This window comes from Theropithecus gelada, chromosome 17 (assembly GCF_003255815.1).
Source record: "Theropithecus gelada isolate Dixy chromosome 17, Tgel_1.0, whole genome shotgun sequence".
Lineage (NCBI taxonomy): Eukaryota > Metazoa > Chordata > Mammalia > Primates > Cercopithecidae > Theropithecus > Theropithecus gelada.
In genome coordinates, this window is record NC_037685.1 from 8698643 (window position 1) to 8716272 (window position 17630).

General features: G+C 33.5%; 1 protein-coding gene across 1 annotated transcript in view; it reads right to left on the reverse strand.

Annotated features, from left to right (window-relative positions):
- Positions 1 to 2094: 2094 nt before the first annotated feature.
- The window catches only part of KLHL1 (kelch like family member 1), a 431623-nt gene continuing 416087 nt past the window's right edge, over positions 2095 to 17630 (reverse strand). Inside the window, exons 16-17 of the mRNA XM_025364396.1 lie at positions 9156 to 9327; positions 2095 to 3258 (exon numbers count right to left, since the gene is read on the reverse strand). Coding sequence (XP_025220181.1) covers positions 3199 to 3258; positions 9156 to 9327 — 232 coding nt within the window. The 3' untranslated portion in view covers positions 2095 to 3198. The remainder of the gene's footprint in view (positions 3259 to 9155; positions 9328 to 17630) is intronic.

A 17630-nucleotide genomic window follows, 5' to 3' on the forward strand; every position in this document is an offset into this window, starting at 1 on the left:
TGTGAGATAGAGATATATCTATATCTCTATCTATCTATCTATCTATCTATACACACACACACATACACAATGGAATACTACTCAGCCATAACAAGGAACAAAATATTATCATTTGAAGCAACCTGGATGGAATAGGAGACCATTATTCTAAGTGAAGTAACTCATTAATGGGAAACCAATTATTGTATGTTCTCACTCATAAGTGGGAGTTAAGCTATGAGGATAAAAAGGGACAAAAATAATACAGTGGACTTTGGGGACTTTGGAAAAAGGATGGGAGGTGGTGAGGGATAACAGACTACAAATTGAGTACGGTGTATACCACTCCGGTGATGGGTGCACCAAAATCTAACAAATCACCCTAAAGAGCTTACTCATTAACCAAACACCACCTGTTCCCCTAAAGCCTAGGAAAATAAAATAGATGAATAAAAAGAAAAATAAATAAATAAAAAATTAAAAAACGCACAAAGGACTTGAATAGACATTAATCCAAAGATTATATAAAAATAGCCAGGCCGGGCGCGGTGGCTCAAGCCTGTAATCCCAGCACTTTGGGAGGCCGAGACGGGCGGATCACGAGGTCAGGAGATCGAGACCATCCTGGCTAACACGGTGAAACCCCGTCTCTACTAAAAAATACAAAAAACTAGCCGGGCGAGGTGGCAGGCGCCTGTAGTCCCAGCTACTCAGGAGGCTGAGGCAGGAGAATGGCGTAAACCTGGGAGGCGGAGCTTGCAGTGAGCTGAGATCCGGCCACTGCACTCCAGCCCGGGCGACAGAGCAAGACTCCGTCTCAAAAAAAAAAAAAATAAAAAATAAAAATAAAAATAAAAAATAAAATATAAAAATAGCCAGCAAGCAATGATTGAGGAAATGCAAATTAAAATCACAAGGCAATAGCTATCATCTTATGCTCATTATGAAGACTACTTTCTAAAACAAAAAATGTTGACAAGGATATTCTGCACACAGTTGGTGGGCATGCTAAACGGCATGGCTACTATGGAAAACAGTATGGTGCTTCCTAAGGAAAAAACAAAAGCAATTTCAATTACCATATGATCCAGCAATTCCACTTTTGTTATATATGGTTAAAAGGATTAAAAGCAGGATCTTGAAGAGATATTTACACACCAATATTTGTAGCAGCATTATTCACAAAAGTAAAGAAGTGAAAGCAACCAGTGTCCATGCATAGATGAATCGATTTAAAAATATTGCATACACATCCAATAGAATTTTGCTCAGCCTTAAAACAGGACATTCTGTCATATACTACAACATAGATTAACTTTGAGGCATTATGTGAAGTAAAATATAGTAGTTACAAAACTTACTGTATAATTCCAGTTACATGTAGCCTCTACAGTAATCAAATTCATAGATACAAAAAGTAGAATGTGGTTACCGGGAGCTGGAGGGAGAGGAAGAAAGGGAGTCATTTAATGAGTATAGAGGTTCAGTTTTGCAAATCAGTTGGTTGCAAAACAATGTGAATATGTTTAACACTACTGAATGGTATACTTGGAAATACTGAAGATTGTAAATTTTATATCACATGTTTTTCACCACAATGTAAAAATTATCATTGATATTACCATATATTTTTTTAGCTATAATGGCATCATTTTTCTGAAATAAACTAATACATTTGACCATGCATTCATTTCGAGAAAATTCAAATTTCCTAATGTTTCCTTGAGACAAACTGTTTGTTAATATTTTCCTCTGTTGTTAGATTTCAAATACTTTGGCTACCTAACAATAAAAGTCCATTCCATAGTTTTCATTGATTTTTTTAATCAAAGAAGTTTCTCTTGCCTCTTCTAGCTCCTACACTAGTCTTAGCACTCTTATTAAGCAGTGTGTGTTTTCTGGGCACCAATGATAACTGTCTCAAGTGGGTGAATACAGAAGAAACAATAATTAAAATTACATTTGGCATCAGCATAAGTATTATGTTTTTATGGAGATACATACTTCTTTCAATTTGAAAAGTCAGATAATATAATTGCCTGTCTCTGTACCTACCTTGTTGACTTTCACCTTACATTTGATTTAAAATTTATTAAAAAATACACTGATAAATGCAAATTTTTGATCATTTATTAACTGTAATTAAAATTTACATGGATCTATTTATTAAGGACATTGTGTAATGTTTCCACTTTATGTTTTAAACAATTACAAACATGTAGCTTAAAATAATGTACAGATCAATGTAACAAGATTGAAAAATGGGCGATGAGAATATGAAGTCTTCCTTCTTTCTAGCAATAACCATAAACACTCTCACTTAACGGATCATACATTTTTCTTTTGATATTCTAAGTTTGTTTAAGAACAAAATGCTAAAGGAGTTCAACATGCAATGGATATATATAACATTCAGAATCACTAGCTTCCATGCTTACACTGAACTCAACATAAGGCAAAAGCCTCATAATTATACTGCATCTTTGGCTCAGTGTGTTAAAAAAGCAAAGCAACATGGTAAGCCTAATGAAAACAATCCTTTGTGTTTGCCAGTTTCAGATTGCCAGTATGGTTGCAATAAAATTCAACCATTATCTCTGATGAAATATGCAGCTTTGATTAGCAGGACAGTTTGTTTTCTGAATGCAAGATACAAGCATGAATCTGTTTCTCTAATCATTCTCATAGCTTAGGAAAATGAGGCAGAAGCAGGTTTATTTTAATAAAGCATAATTCTGCTTCCCAGTGTGATCACATATGATTAGAAAAACAGCAAACCAATGAGATTCTGTCAGATGAGATATTCTGTCCTCTACTCTTGGCAATCTCTTGGATATTGCCATAGACTATAAAATGATTGAATGAGCTGTGGTCATGAAATTATCCATGTCACAAATACTGGTCTCTCCTTTCAACTGCTCAAGAAAAAAACAAGCCTTTGGTAACTCTAGTTATTGTATGCTATAATACAAAACAAATTACCAATAACCATTCCCGAACTAACTAACATATGGCCAGACATTGTTCCTGTATAAGTTTAATGTTTTCTTGTTTCCTACTATTCTGTTTGATCTACTAACTCTTTCAACATCAATAGGTAATGCTACAGAGATCCTTGTTCTTGAAGAGTTTTTATCTCTGGAAGTTCTCATTCTTGCCACTCAGTATAAAAATAACCACTCCAGCAAGTAAAATCTTTCCAAGTAAAATATCAATAAGTCAAGGTTGCTTGATGACTACCACACAGGCACCTGCTCTCCCAATATTCAAGGAAGCCATCTGTTAAAAAAGATGAAACACAACTTAAGACAAGTTTTACTGTCATAGAAAAATATACAACTTATATTTTAAAGATTATATACAGGAAAATCATAAATAAATGTGCTCATTTTCCCATTTTAGCCAGAAGTAGTACAATAACAATGAAAACACTGAAAATGGCATTTTAAAAAAAGCAATGATTTATATATTGAACATTTTTAAGCCTACAATTTTAATGGAGTTTTTAAAAACAGTATTAAAATATTTAATGATTTTTATTGAAATTAACCTGCTATAGAAAAGTTTCCATCAAAGCTCTATTCTGGAGCTTGCACGGACACATTTGTGATAATATTTCATAGTGATAGCTTGGACTATATTTTAGATGAAATAGCTATTACACTTACTGCAATCATTTTGAAGTTATTTCCCCAGATATTGTATTGAATTAAATGTGTTATTCATTCATTTTAGACAGAGACATACAATGAAATAAATTCAATATTTTGCCATAAATAGGCCATAATTATAATTGCTACATGCTTATTAAAAATTTTCCATCTTATGACAATCACTGAAATGAGAACTGAGTATTTTTTTAATAATGCTGAATATGAAAATGGTTAGAAATATATTAAAAGCAATAATTTTTACAGAGTTTGTAATGAAAATTTATTCTTTGGAGACAAGCCAACATTTTGATAATTTGAGCTTTTTGATATCAATAATTTTTATTACAGTTTTCTAAGAATATCAAGGTAGATTAGAAATTACATGATATTATTTCAGAGTGAAAAGTAAGTGTATAAAATGTAAGAAATAAAATAGCTGCAAACAAAGTAGCCTCAAATCACATACATTATCTTATTGATTGAAAAAGGACACATTCTTACACTCTAAATATAAAAATTACCTCCATTTTCTACCAGTTATTTTGAATGTATTTGTTGTTACCCATCATCCCACTGTAGGTTAAAAAAATCCACATGATATTTATTTTTTATTCTTTAATGGATTATTTGTAAAAGCTAATTTAATGTAACATCACTTGTCTTCCTCATAGAATTATTGCACAAAATGAGAGTTGGGAAGGAGCATGTGAATATATTTGTGATATATTTGTGTGAAGAATAGTTTTTATAGGTCATCACTGTTATCTTTGTAATCACATTTTGTACTGTTATGTCCATGAGAGAGATAGTAGTCAATACAGTATCAGGAGATAACATGTTAATCCCACAGCATCAATGTATGCAAAGCTAAGTTTACCTGACTCCAAAATGCATGCACTTTCCCTGGTCTTTCTTTTATTATCTAATGATTTTCATGGATTGTTTCACATCAGAGTCATTTAAGAAGCATCTACAAAATACAGTCATGCACTGTATAGCTGCATTTTCATCCTTGAGGTTCTGGTCATGGATGAACCACATATACAATGGTGGTGCCATAATATAATGGAGATAAAAAATTCCTATCATCTGGTAATGTCGTAACCCTCTTAACATCAAAGCACAACGCGTTACTCAAATGTTTCTGGTGACACTGGTGTAAACAAACCTGTTGTACTGCTTTTTTTTTGAAAATAGAAAAAAGCTCATAGAATAAGGATATAAAGAAAATAATTTACAGCTGGACAATGTGTTTGTGCTTTAATGTAACTGTTACTATAAAGGAGTCAAAAAGTTTTTAAAAATTTAATTGTTTAAAAAGTTAGAAAAAGATATAGTAAGCTAAGGTTAATTTATTATTAAAGAAAGAAAAATATTTTAAAATAAGTTTAGTGTGGCCTAAGTGTAGAGTGTTTTTCAAGTCTACAGTAACATATAGTAACGTCCACGGCCCTCACATCCACTCATCACTCCGTCACTGACTCATGCAGGGCAGTTTCTAGTCCTGCAAGCTCCATTCAGGTTAAATGCCCTATACAGGTGTGTACCTCTTCTTATCTTTTGTACCACATTTCTATAGTAGCTTTGCTATGTTTAGATATGTTTAGATACACAAACACTATTCTGTTACAATTACCCAGAATACTCATTACGGTAACATACTACATAGCTTTGTAGCCTAGGAGTTATAGGCTATATCTTACAGCCTCAGTGTGTAGAAGGCCATATCATCTGGGTTGGTCTAAGTATGCTCTGTAGTATGTGCACAATGATGAGATTTCCTAAGGATGGATTTCTCAGATTGTATTTCATTTTTAAGGAACGCATGACTGTATATGTGCACAAACCCTATCACTAAATGGAAATTTAGGATTAATATTGGGTAATTGTATTTTTGGAAACTTTCCCAAAGGCTACCTGATGTCCATTCAATATTCAGTACTGTGTACTAGACTACATATAGAGTGAGTAACTTAACTTTATACCTTCATCTACATCTATACCTCTATCTCTATATATGCTTGTGTGTATGTGTGCATGTGAAAATGAATCCTTTCTGTTTTTCCAAAAACCAAAATGCGATATTCCCCTTGTGTTTCTTATGTCAGCAAATGACACCGATCTCCACCCAGTTGTTCAAGACAGAATCCTCGACCCTTCTTTTTACCTCACTCAACCCTAAATCTGAATCATCAAGCCCTCTAAATATATCTCCAACAAGTTTAATTCTATCCATTTCTTCAGTCTTCCACATAGCTCAGGTTACATAATGTAAACCATGTCTATCTCTCAAAACTTAATGATTCTCTTTCTTGCTCAGTGAGGCATACCAAATATTCTTCCTCTGGGTCTTACAAAAATATTCTTCCTCTGGGTCTTACAAATAATGTTCCTTAAGCCAAAGCATTCCTATATTTTCATCTAGTTAGCTATTACTCATTTGTCAGACCTCATTCCACATATTTCCTGAAAGAAGATTTCTCTGCCCAACGCACTTAAGTTCTATCAAAGTGCTATTTTCTTACCGAAGAATTAATCATGCTATTTTAAAGATTTGGTATTTTTCTATATAAGTATGTTTTAAATGTTTAAGAAAAGTTATCCTTCTTTCCTCTTGGTCCAGATTTATTTAACATATATTTTTAAAAATCTCCCCTTGTTCTCCCTCTAGGGGTTGTACCCTTCAGCATGAGTAGTATGATAACCTAAAAAGGTTGGCCACAGAACCAATGAAATAAAAGTAATGCTGAATGTAGATCTTTCACCAGGCTTCTCTGTAACAAATTTGGCAATATATCATTCTCACTATATCTTATATATCTATTGTGTACAAATAAATGAAATGCATACACAAAAAGTATACCTAGTTGCAACAATACTTCTCAATTTATTTGAGAAACATTCATACTACCTCCTACTCTGAGCCAGCAACTCTGCTAGTCTTTGGAGACCCCACAATAAAAGAAACATTATCGTTGATTCCTTATAACCTGCAGATGAATGCAGCCTGATAGTGCTATCAGAATATACCAAGAGAATACATTAAAGGGCAGTTTTACTTAGGCAAGGGGAAATGCGTTAAAGTTCTTTTTTATATCTTGAAGCACATGCATCATTTTTTCAAATCAAACACAAAAAATAAGCCCAGTGTTAAATGACAAAAGTCAAATTTATTTAAAACATACATAGATACACACATGTATCTATACATATGGTATGTGTATACATTCTCTGTAAAACAAAGCAACAAAACTGGCAATCGATTCCTAATCTATTTCCAACTCAAGCTAACCTGAGTATTTTTCCAAATATCCACATATTTGGATATTTTCATATAGTTTGCTTATTTATTTTAACAATCAGCCTTTTGTGGGTGATTATCAACTTATATGGGATAATCAACTTATGCCACTTATAGGACATATAGAGTGAAAGTGACAGGAATTTAGCAAATATGGGAAACCTTTCAAGTAGGCTAGAATCCTGAAAATTTTTAAAGGGATTTTGTATGGGTCTGCTGCTCATCCCTCAAGAGCCTTAAAAATATAAATATTGAGAAGATATGGAAGCAAAATCTTAAAGTAATTTAATAGTTTTAAATTTAATGTTTATTATATTAAAGTTGTATAAAACATTTTAAATGCCACTTTGCTGTTTGTAAGATGCTATATAATCCAAAAAAGTATAATAAAATACAGATGAAGGAAAATGATCTTTAGCAGTCTTTTACCTATTATTACTACATACATTGTTTTGATTTCAATTTTAGAGGAATGATAAGCATAATTACTCTTTATTAGAAATATGTATTCAGATATTATATTACATCACTTATATAAACATAAGCTTCCTTTGTTTAATGTTCTGTTAAGTGGAACATTTAAAATACACACATTTAGCTAGTACAGTTCCTTAGTAAATCAACAATCATTAATTCATGCATGCAGGGTTTGCTTTGGAAACACTAGGGACTCAGAAAGGTACAGAGTCAAAATATATCCTTCAAAATTTTAGTGCAATAATGTGAAAAGCAATAATTGCTCACTTCTTTTTACATACAGTGCTCTTTGAATAAGAAATGCTTCTTCTTTAGCAATTAAAGTAAAATGTAGAAAATAACAAGACTTAGATCTCTTGATATTTTCCCTTCTTTTCTCTACTCCTCCTTTTTTCTTACTTGGCTACATGTACCTATTTTTGTTGAAGTCAAGAGTTTTCCTTTAGAGGATAATAAATTCACAATGCAGGTACCTTAGTCTAGCCATTAGGAATTTGGTTTTGTACTCTGAAGTTAGTCTGACTAAATATTGTTGCTGAACACGTACCATCAAAACTGGCAAAATCAAGGAAATTATGTTTCGTTAAAAGTGAGTATCTTTAAAACAAATGTACTTTAATCAGGTTTCAAATTCTTTAGATAAATTGTAGTCAATTTCTGTGACCAAAATCAGATCCTTCTACCCACTGAGGCAATATGAGGAGATGTGGTTATTATCTCGCTTCAATTAAATAAAGCTTTAGAGATGCACTGCACTCTTAGATGGAAACGATTTATTTGAACAGTATCTTACTTTTAGATTTCTGGTAAAAGTGAGAAATAATAGAAATATTGAGAGACTTGGAGAAGAATGAAAGTAAAGAGAAATCAAATATGTAAGGGCACAAGTCAGAATGTATCGATTTCCTCCATCATAAGCAAGGCCATAGTAGCTATGCAGCTAAGATGTTTTCCACTATAATTAGTTTGCCCTGGCCTCATCCTCCCATCACACTCACACACACCAACACACATCCTCTAGTTATGTGATTACAATGGGAGCTGTTTCATTCTAGCAAGATCCTGAGTCTCTAACTACAGCGTGTATGTAAGAGATAATGCCTCACCTAAGATAAGCCAGTCATTTTACTCCAACTTCCTGGACAAAATGATTGACAAGGAGTGAGCACTCATTACATGACAGGCTATGCAAAGCCCTTTCTTGTTTATTCTTTTAATTGAACTGGGATTTTTAAAAAGTTATTTTCTGTTTATGGCTGCGGGGATTACTATTTGGACTTTCCAGCAGCACCACCAGGTGGAAAATTCTCTCTGCAACAGATAAAAATAGACCCAATAAACAGTAACAAAAATGAATGCCAAGAAGGTTGATTTCTGCAGCCTTTATGTTGTTTCTAAAACCAAACATTCTAAAGTTAGGGTTTTGTGAATCAATATATTACACTTTTATTTTTTACTTCAGTAACTCAAATTCAGATTCTGTTTCTTGTTGTGGAAAATGGAAATCTCAATAAGCATGTATGTCATTTTTTAATAAATATTTTATTGGTATTGTAGTAATAAAAAGTACATAAGAATGTATAATTTAATGAACTTTTTACAAAATTAACACAATGTTGGACAAAAGCAATCATTTTGGGTTTAGGATACTTTTACTAGATTACTGTTAGTATACCCCTCCTCCATAGAAGGAAAATGAAATAAATTCTTATCCTTGAAGTGAATTATGCTGATGACAATCTTACCTGTGTCCACTCATTAGTTTGTGGGTCATAGGATTCCATAGTGTTGAGGTATGTCTGTCCATCATAGCCACCAACAGCATATAATCTGTCACCAAGAAGACAGACCCCAACAGCATCTCTGGGCATACTCAAAGGAGCCACCATGGTCCACGTGTCTGTTTTGGGATCATATCTAAAATTCAATGACAATAGTGCATAACATATTCTAATCACATTCAACTGTTACTATAAAAATTTTACTTTTTGCAAAGCCTGTCATGAAGAAGGAAACTTTTTTTTCTCTAAAGGCTCAAACATTTGAGCTTGTATTCTAGAATGAACATCCATTATGTCTAGCTTCCTAAATTTTAAGATATTTTAAAAATGCATCCAGACTCATAGATGAATGCAGATTCATTCAACAGAAAGACATGTCATGATGTCTTTCTACAAAAAAGTGTCAGATATACAAATAACTATTATCCACAGTAGAATTAGGGTATTTGAAACAGATGTTTGCAGACTGCTATGGTAATGAAGTAGAAGAAATGATTAAAAATCTGGGAGAATTATGGAATACTCGATAGATGAAGTTTCCTTTAAACCAGTTCTGAAAGTCTAGCCTAAATTTGCTAGAAAAAAAAAAAAAAAGGAAAAATTTGTACAAAAATAACTGTAGTGTTTTGCTGTTGTTGTTATTGTTGTTGCATTGTTTTGTTTTGTTTTTCGTTTTAATGCATTTGAGGAAACAGGTAAGTAGCGTGACTATGTTCAAGAAAGACTGAGGAAATGGTGTGTCTCAAGATGTAAGTTTTGGTTAGCTTATGGGATGTTTGATTCCCTGGGTAAGAAGGTACTTTCAGTTTACTCAATAGAAAAGTAGCCTCTGAAAGTGGGGAAATAATTATAACATGAACACAACTGGGTTTAGTGACATTTATCAGGATTCACAGTGAGGGAGAGACTAGTAATTCAAGAGATCAAAGTCAGAAGACTGAAGTTATTGTTATTAAATTCAAACAAAAATTATTTTCAATAAAATTTCATAACCATATAGCACATACAGTTATTTCACATTTTGAGTGGCAAAACCCTGAAGACTCCTTTAATGAATGTACTCTGAATGAATGAAGAAAATATACCTTTGCCTTTGGCCCATAATTGCAGGTTCAGATACAAAAACAGAAAGGGTGGTAAGAATCCAGAAGAATGAATATAAAATAAAACTGTGAAAAGAACTTTCCAAAAAACACAACAAACAAATTCTTAGTTTGTTTTCCTGCTCCATTTTTTTTCACCCATTCAATTTTTAACTTGAACACTCCTAAAACAAATGAATAAACAAAAATACCTATGCCTTACAGAAAATAAAGAAGGTTGTTACAGAAGATGTGGAATTTCTGTTTCACAGAGAATATTCATATTTCCCACGATGTTATGTGAATTTGCACACTGTGGTTGAGGAGTTTGTGCACTGCCAAGATGATGTGTAAAGTGAGGTGTTGGTTGAATGCTAGAAAATCAGGATCACCTTGAAGCATAGGCTGCCCGGCACGTAAAAATTTAATTTTTAGTGCTATAGTTAATAAACACAAAACATCACAGATAGATGCAGACGTATATAGACACACACACCAACAGAAATACATAATCTGTGCCATCAAAATCTCCTTTAAAAATATTTAAACAATGTCCACAAATAGTTTTAAATATGCAAAGATTTTTAAATATGAGAAAACAAAAGATACCACAATGGAGAAAATAGTTCAATCCAGAATGTGGAATATTTGATAAAGTAACTGACTGAATATTTAATAAATCAATGGCAAAAGATAATGAGTAAATAATTAGGAAGAAGTAACTGTTCTAAGTTAAATGTGAATTAGAAATATAACAAAATATAGTGAGTAACCTTTACCTGGATCCTAATTCAAACATACCAACTGTTAAAAAATGTTTGAGACATTTTTGAGTATCAGTATAACCTAGGAATTACCTTTAAATAAGCAACTATTGAAGTTTTTATTAGCAGAATAATAACTTTGGGGTTACATTAACAAATAAAGTCCTTATTACCTTTGTTTGCTTCTGGAATAATTCAATAATGTTTTGGGTTGAAAATATGTTCAGAAATTTCTCTACAAAACTTTAGAGAAAAAAGGAGGGACACAGGGCAGAAAAATGGATGAAACAATAAGAACAAATTTATGATAGTTGTTGAAGCAGGAAAATAAGTATAGGGGAGTTAACTGTATCATTTGCTTTTTGTTTGTCAGAAAATTTTTCTAGTACAAATAACTTTAAAGTGAATAGTTTACGTAGAATACAGTCTGGATTTTGTCACCATCATGTCACACGAGCAGTTTTTCTGAAGTCATATTATCCTCATTTAATTATTATTCAGCTCTATAGAATTATGTCAAATATTGTCTGCAAAGCAGACTTTATCATGTTGCAAATTATTTATATATATATATATATATATATTTATTTATTTATTTAATAGGTCATGGGAACTGAGAGAATAGCAAACGTTAGTGTGCTAAGCAATAATAAACTAATTTCCAGAGGTTTAGTTCTTCACGTAAAACTCAAATGTTGGAAGGGAAATTTTAAAAATACTAATTTGTCCTACATTTTGATACATATTTTTAAAATACTAACCTGCAATCAGAAATATATACATATATATTTTAAATTTTCTAAAAAGTAATTTTACAATTTTAATGCTTTTTTTGGAAAATACAAATCTTTGAATTAGATGTGTCTGTTTTCAGTAGTAGGTAACATATCTGAAATGTGTAATAACTATCTTATCTGGTAATGATAATAATATTTAAATTTATATTTTACCAGTAAAACCAAACCAAAACAAAATCTGAGTCATCTGACATAGACACACTCTCCCAGTTATTTAGGAAGAGATCACACAAATTTAAAATCTCCCAGTTGCCATTGTTCTTGTTCTCAGAATGATAACTTCAAATAGATTTTTCTATATTCAGGAACTCTGGGATTCACCTCTCAGCCTGGCACATACAAAGTTATTATCACGAAAATGAAATAAACAATCTATAGATGTATAAGCATTGTCCAAACAATTACTAATAGTGAACTCTGTCATTTTCAGGTCATGTTTCTGAAAACCTTGAATTCTAAGCAGCCTTTTTTTGCCTCTAGTTGCCAGCTTTTTTCTTTTTTCTTTTCATTTTTTTAATAAGGTGGTGGGTGTGGGGTCTTACTGTATTTGGGCTGTCTGCCTTTCCTGCATCTTACCTTGGCCTTCCTGGTCAGAGTGTGAGCTCCATATCAGAGACTCTATTAAAGTTTATAGCCTTCAAGCAAAAGAAGTACCAGTATATAGTAGTTAAAATTAACTACAAAATGAAAACTTGCTAAAGGCATATGATAGTCACAGAACAAAAGTTAATTTCTCTTTGTAAAACCAAATTGAATTTTTTTAAGAAACCATTAAATTTTCAACCATTAGTGTCATTTTCATACTTTAAGGATAATAATTGGCCTTAACATTTCTGAGGAAAATTGTTTTAAATATAAACACATTACTTTGTTAACAAATAGAATTGAGAATGTTTCTTTTCCCAAGTTTGTACAGGAGATATTTAGATAGAGAGCAAATTAAACAATAAAGAAGTGATTTATAGTCCAGCAGGTCTGCCTGTAAAACAAACAAACAAAATCAAATTAAAAACCAAAGAAACAACAAAATAAATAAAGATCCATGCTGTGAGAATGGATAGCCTGCTTCAAAAGAGTGGCACATAGATTTCAAGTATATTAATCACAAAATCTCTGTATTAATTAACTTTAAGAAATCAGATGTGAATTGAGCAATCGAGAGTGACAACAGTGTTGGCTAAAAATAAATACTTTTATTTTTTCCTGTAAAGAAAACCAACATTTACCAGATTTCATGACATTAACAAAGGAAATGTTCCTGGACTTTTAAAACTGTTTATTTTCTAGAAATATAAAACAATTAATTTCAATACAAATTATTTGTTTATAACTGCATAACAGTAATAATGTTCCTAATACACATTTTCATTCAGATGTTTTCGTATGTATGCATTTCTTTTTTTTTTTTTTTTGAGGCAGAGTCTCGCTTAGTCGCCCAGGCTGGAGTGCAGTGGCGCGATCTCGGCTCACTGCAAGCTCCGCCTCCCGGGTTCACGCCATTCTCCTGCCTCAGCCTCCCGAGTAGCTGGGACTACAGGCGCCCACCGCCTCGCCCGGCTAATTTTTTGCATTTTTAGTAGAGACGGGGTTTCACCGGGTTAGCCAGGATGGTCTCGATCTCCTGACCTCGTGATCCGCCCGCCTCGGCCTCCCAAAGTGCTGGGATTACAGGCGTGAGCCACCGCGCCCGGCCGTATGTATGCATTTCTAATGGATATTAGCAATGGGATTTCTGGGTCAAAGGCAGTGTATACTTTGAAATGTGGTAAATGTTGACAATTGATATTACAAAGAGGCTGTGTTAATTTACACTCCACTCCTACCATCACTGTAACGAGCGTGTGTCAGTTGTTCTACATTCTCTCCAACATACAGTATTATGTGTATTATGTGTTTTTTCATTTTAGACTTTCCGGTGGGTAAGTGATGGTATAATATTGTAATTTTAATTTGCATTTCCCTGATAACTAATGCCATCCAATCTTCCCCCCCCCCCCCCCCCCAGTAGTCATTGCCTATTTGGATATCACCTCTTGAAGAGTTCTTGTTCAAACCTTCTGCCTAGCTTTTCTGTTCTTTTAAAAATTATATCTAGAATTTACCTATATATTGGAAACAATGCTTTTGTTGGTTATATGCATTGCAAATATTTTCCCCACTTTCCAACAACTTTTTACCTTCTTAATGGTATCTTCTGAAGACATTTTACTGTCATATTTTCTTTATAGATGATCCTATGTAGGTCTAGGTTAAGAAATCTTTCACACTTCATTTGTTTTTGAAGGTGATCTCCTGTGTTGTATTCTAACAGCTTTATTGTTTTATGGGTCATATTTAAATCTAAAATCCAGCATGAGTTGATATTTAATGTAATATGTAATAGAGGATAAGACTACGATTTTCCACATGAGATATCCAAATCACCCAGCCACATTTGTCATACTGGCGGGCCTTTCCTTACTGCTTTTTGGTTTCTCCTTTGCCATAATCAAGATTCTTTACATGTGTGATTGTGTTTCTGAACACAAATCTATTCCATTTGTCTACTTATTTATACTGTATTGTTACTACAATGTCTAGTTAAAATAATTTAATAAGAGGCTTTTATATATAGTTTTTCAAGGTTGTCTTGGAACTTAGGATGCTTTTCACTTTTATTTAAATTTTAGGATCATGTTTCCAATGTACACACAGCCACAATGAAACTACACGAAAAAATTGTAATTTAAAAAGACTGCATTAAATTTATAAATTTTGTTTGCTCATTTTTTGTTTTTGTTTTTGTTTTTGGGAGGGGGTTGGGGTTTGTTTGATTGCTTGTTTTTGAGACAAGGCCTCAGTCTGTCACCCAGACAGTGGTGAAATCTCGGCTTACCGCAACCTCCAGCTCTAGTGCTTGAGCAAACCTTCCACCTTAACCTCCAGAGTAGCTGGTACTACAAGCATGTGCCACCATGCCTGGCTAACTTTTTATTTTTATTATTATTGTTTTCAAGTTTTAGTGAGATGAGATCTCACTATGTCACCCAGTCTGCTCACAAACTCCTGGGCTCAAGTGATCCACCTGCCTTGGCTTCCCAAAGAGCTGGAATTAAAGGCATAAGCCATTATGCCCAGCCCAATTAATTTTATATATTGACTGAGTATATAGCAATCTTATTATTTCAATCTAACAGTTTCTAGTTTGATTCATATGAAATTATTAGATATTTATCACATAATCTTGAATAATGGCATTTTTATTTATTCCTTTCCAATTGGAGGCAATTTGCTTTCTTTCTATTGCCTAACATGGCTAGTTGTTCTGTTAACATGTCTAATAAAAATGGTATTAGCAGTCATGTTTTTCTTCTCATTCTAATGAAAAACACAAAACATTTCAATATTTGACTATGAATATTTTGTAGATTCTTATTATCAAATTAACAACATCAGTTTATTTTTCAAGTTTGGGGAGCATTTTTATAATGGATATTGACTTTTATCATTTATTCACTTATTCAGACATTCATTTAATTGTCATTGTATTAAGTTACATTATTACTCTTTTCAATATTAAACCAAATGTGCCTTTCTGTGATAAACTCACATTGGATTTATGTACATGCTTTATCAAACTGATTCTGTTCTAAGAGAATTCTAAGAATTAAAGTTTTAGGGTAGATCCTAATATATTTGAAATGAAAATAATTTTCATATTTTGGTTTATATAACTTTCTAAAAGCATATAAATAATGGTAGTGGTATAATGGTTACCCTTATAGACAATATTTGTTGGTACACATGATTTTCTACCAAATTTTATGATATTCTGGGTCATAAAGTAAACCTCAGATGATTATAATACTTTGAAGTGGTTTTGAATTCACTGTTAATTTTAACCCCAAGACAGAGGAGAAAGCAGTCAGCACAATGTTAGAAAAAAATTTCCTCAATATATTCAGTGTGTTTCAGGCTCTTATGCCGATGATGTGCTTAATGTCTACTTTAAATGTGTAGTCTTTTTTGATGTACTTATTGATATTCTCCTAACTTTTTAAATCCCTTTCTTAAAAACATAATGGGCACAGAATGATTCAGAAAGGAAGACGGAAGAAAATAAATTTCTGCTTCCCTTCTCAATATCTGTTGTTCATTTTCAATGCCAAAAAACTTTAAAGTTAATTTGATTTCAATTTCTGTATAATGATGAATGAAAAATTCTATTTTGACTTATGTCATATTTTATTACATCCATTTTTCAAGGTTGAGGAGAGGAGAAATGAGTTGTTGACAGAACAAAAAGAAAATAAGGAAAAGCTAAACAGCTCTTTGACTCCTCTCAGATGCAGTTGTCACAATACACCTTTAAAAATTATTTTAACTATTCTCAGTCAGCAGAACATGGATTATACCCAGGAAATCTGAATGCCAGTTTAAACAAACTTTATTTTTTATTTTTATTTATTTATTTTTTTTTTTTGAGACGGAGTCTCGCTCTGCCGCCCAGGCTGGAGTGCAGTGGCCAGATCTCAGCTCACTGCAAGCTCCACCTCCTGGGTTTACGCCATTCTCCTGCCTCAGCCTCCCGAGTAGCTGGGACTACAGGCGCCCGCCATCTCGCCCGGCTAGTTTTTTGTATTTTTTAGTAGAGACGGGGTTTCACCGTGTTCGCCAGGATGGTCTTGATCTCCTGACCTCGTGATCCACCCGTCTCGGCCTCCGAAAGTGCTGGGATTACAGGCTTGAGCCACCGCGCCCGGCCTAAGCAAACTTTAAAAATTGGATATCTCTTAACAGCTCAAAACTAAAAAGCAACGGATTATTTATATAATCACTTCCTCTACTAGTACGACCGAAAACCATAATTAGCACTATAAAGCCAAATTACTTTTATTTTATTTTATTGATATATTTTTTGAGACAGGGTCTCACTCTGTCACCCAGGCCGGAGTGCAGTGGCAAATGATGGCTTACTGCAGTCGTGATCCTCCCACCTCAGCCTCCCAAGTAGCTGGGGCCCCAGGCATGTGCCATCACACCTGACTAATTCTTGTATTACCAGTATAGATGAGATTTTGCCATGTTGTCCAGACTGATCTCAAACTCCTGAGCTCAAGCAATCCACCTTTCTTGTCCTCCAAAGATGCCAGGATTACAGGCGTGAGCCACTGGACCTGGCCCATATCCTTCTATCTGTATAGATTAACATATGTTTCATTTATTCGTCCATATTTGTATTTCCACAGAATCCTTCGTCCTCAAAATATGCAGATAAATTATCATGATGCCAGAATAATTCTGGGCAGCATATCTAAGGACAGCAGGTTATTCTGTCACCTCCTTTCTGTGTCGCTCCTCATAAGCCATTGAGGGAAATAGCAAATCACAGAATTAAATTGGTATAGCTATTGTATCAGCTAACGTTGCTGCATCTACTTATAAAGCAGGGCTCCTAAATACTTAGGTTAGCATAGAATTCTTGATATGGTTAGGCTTTCGGTCCCCACCCAAATTTAATTTTAAATTGTAATCCCCAGATGTTGAGGGAGAAACTTGGCGGAAGGTGACTGGATAATGGGGGTGATTTCCCCCACGCTATTCTTGTGACAGTGAGTGAGTTTCCATGAGATCTGGTGGTTTCACAAGTGTTTGGCAAGTTCCTCCTTCGCTCGCTCTCTCTCGTCTGCTGCCATGTAAGACATGCGCGCTTCCCCTTCTCCATGATGGTAAGTTTCCTGAGGCTTCATCAGCTATGTGGAGCTATGAGTCAATTATACCTGTTTTCTTTATAAATGACCCAGTCTAAGGTAGTGT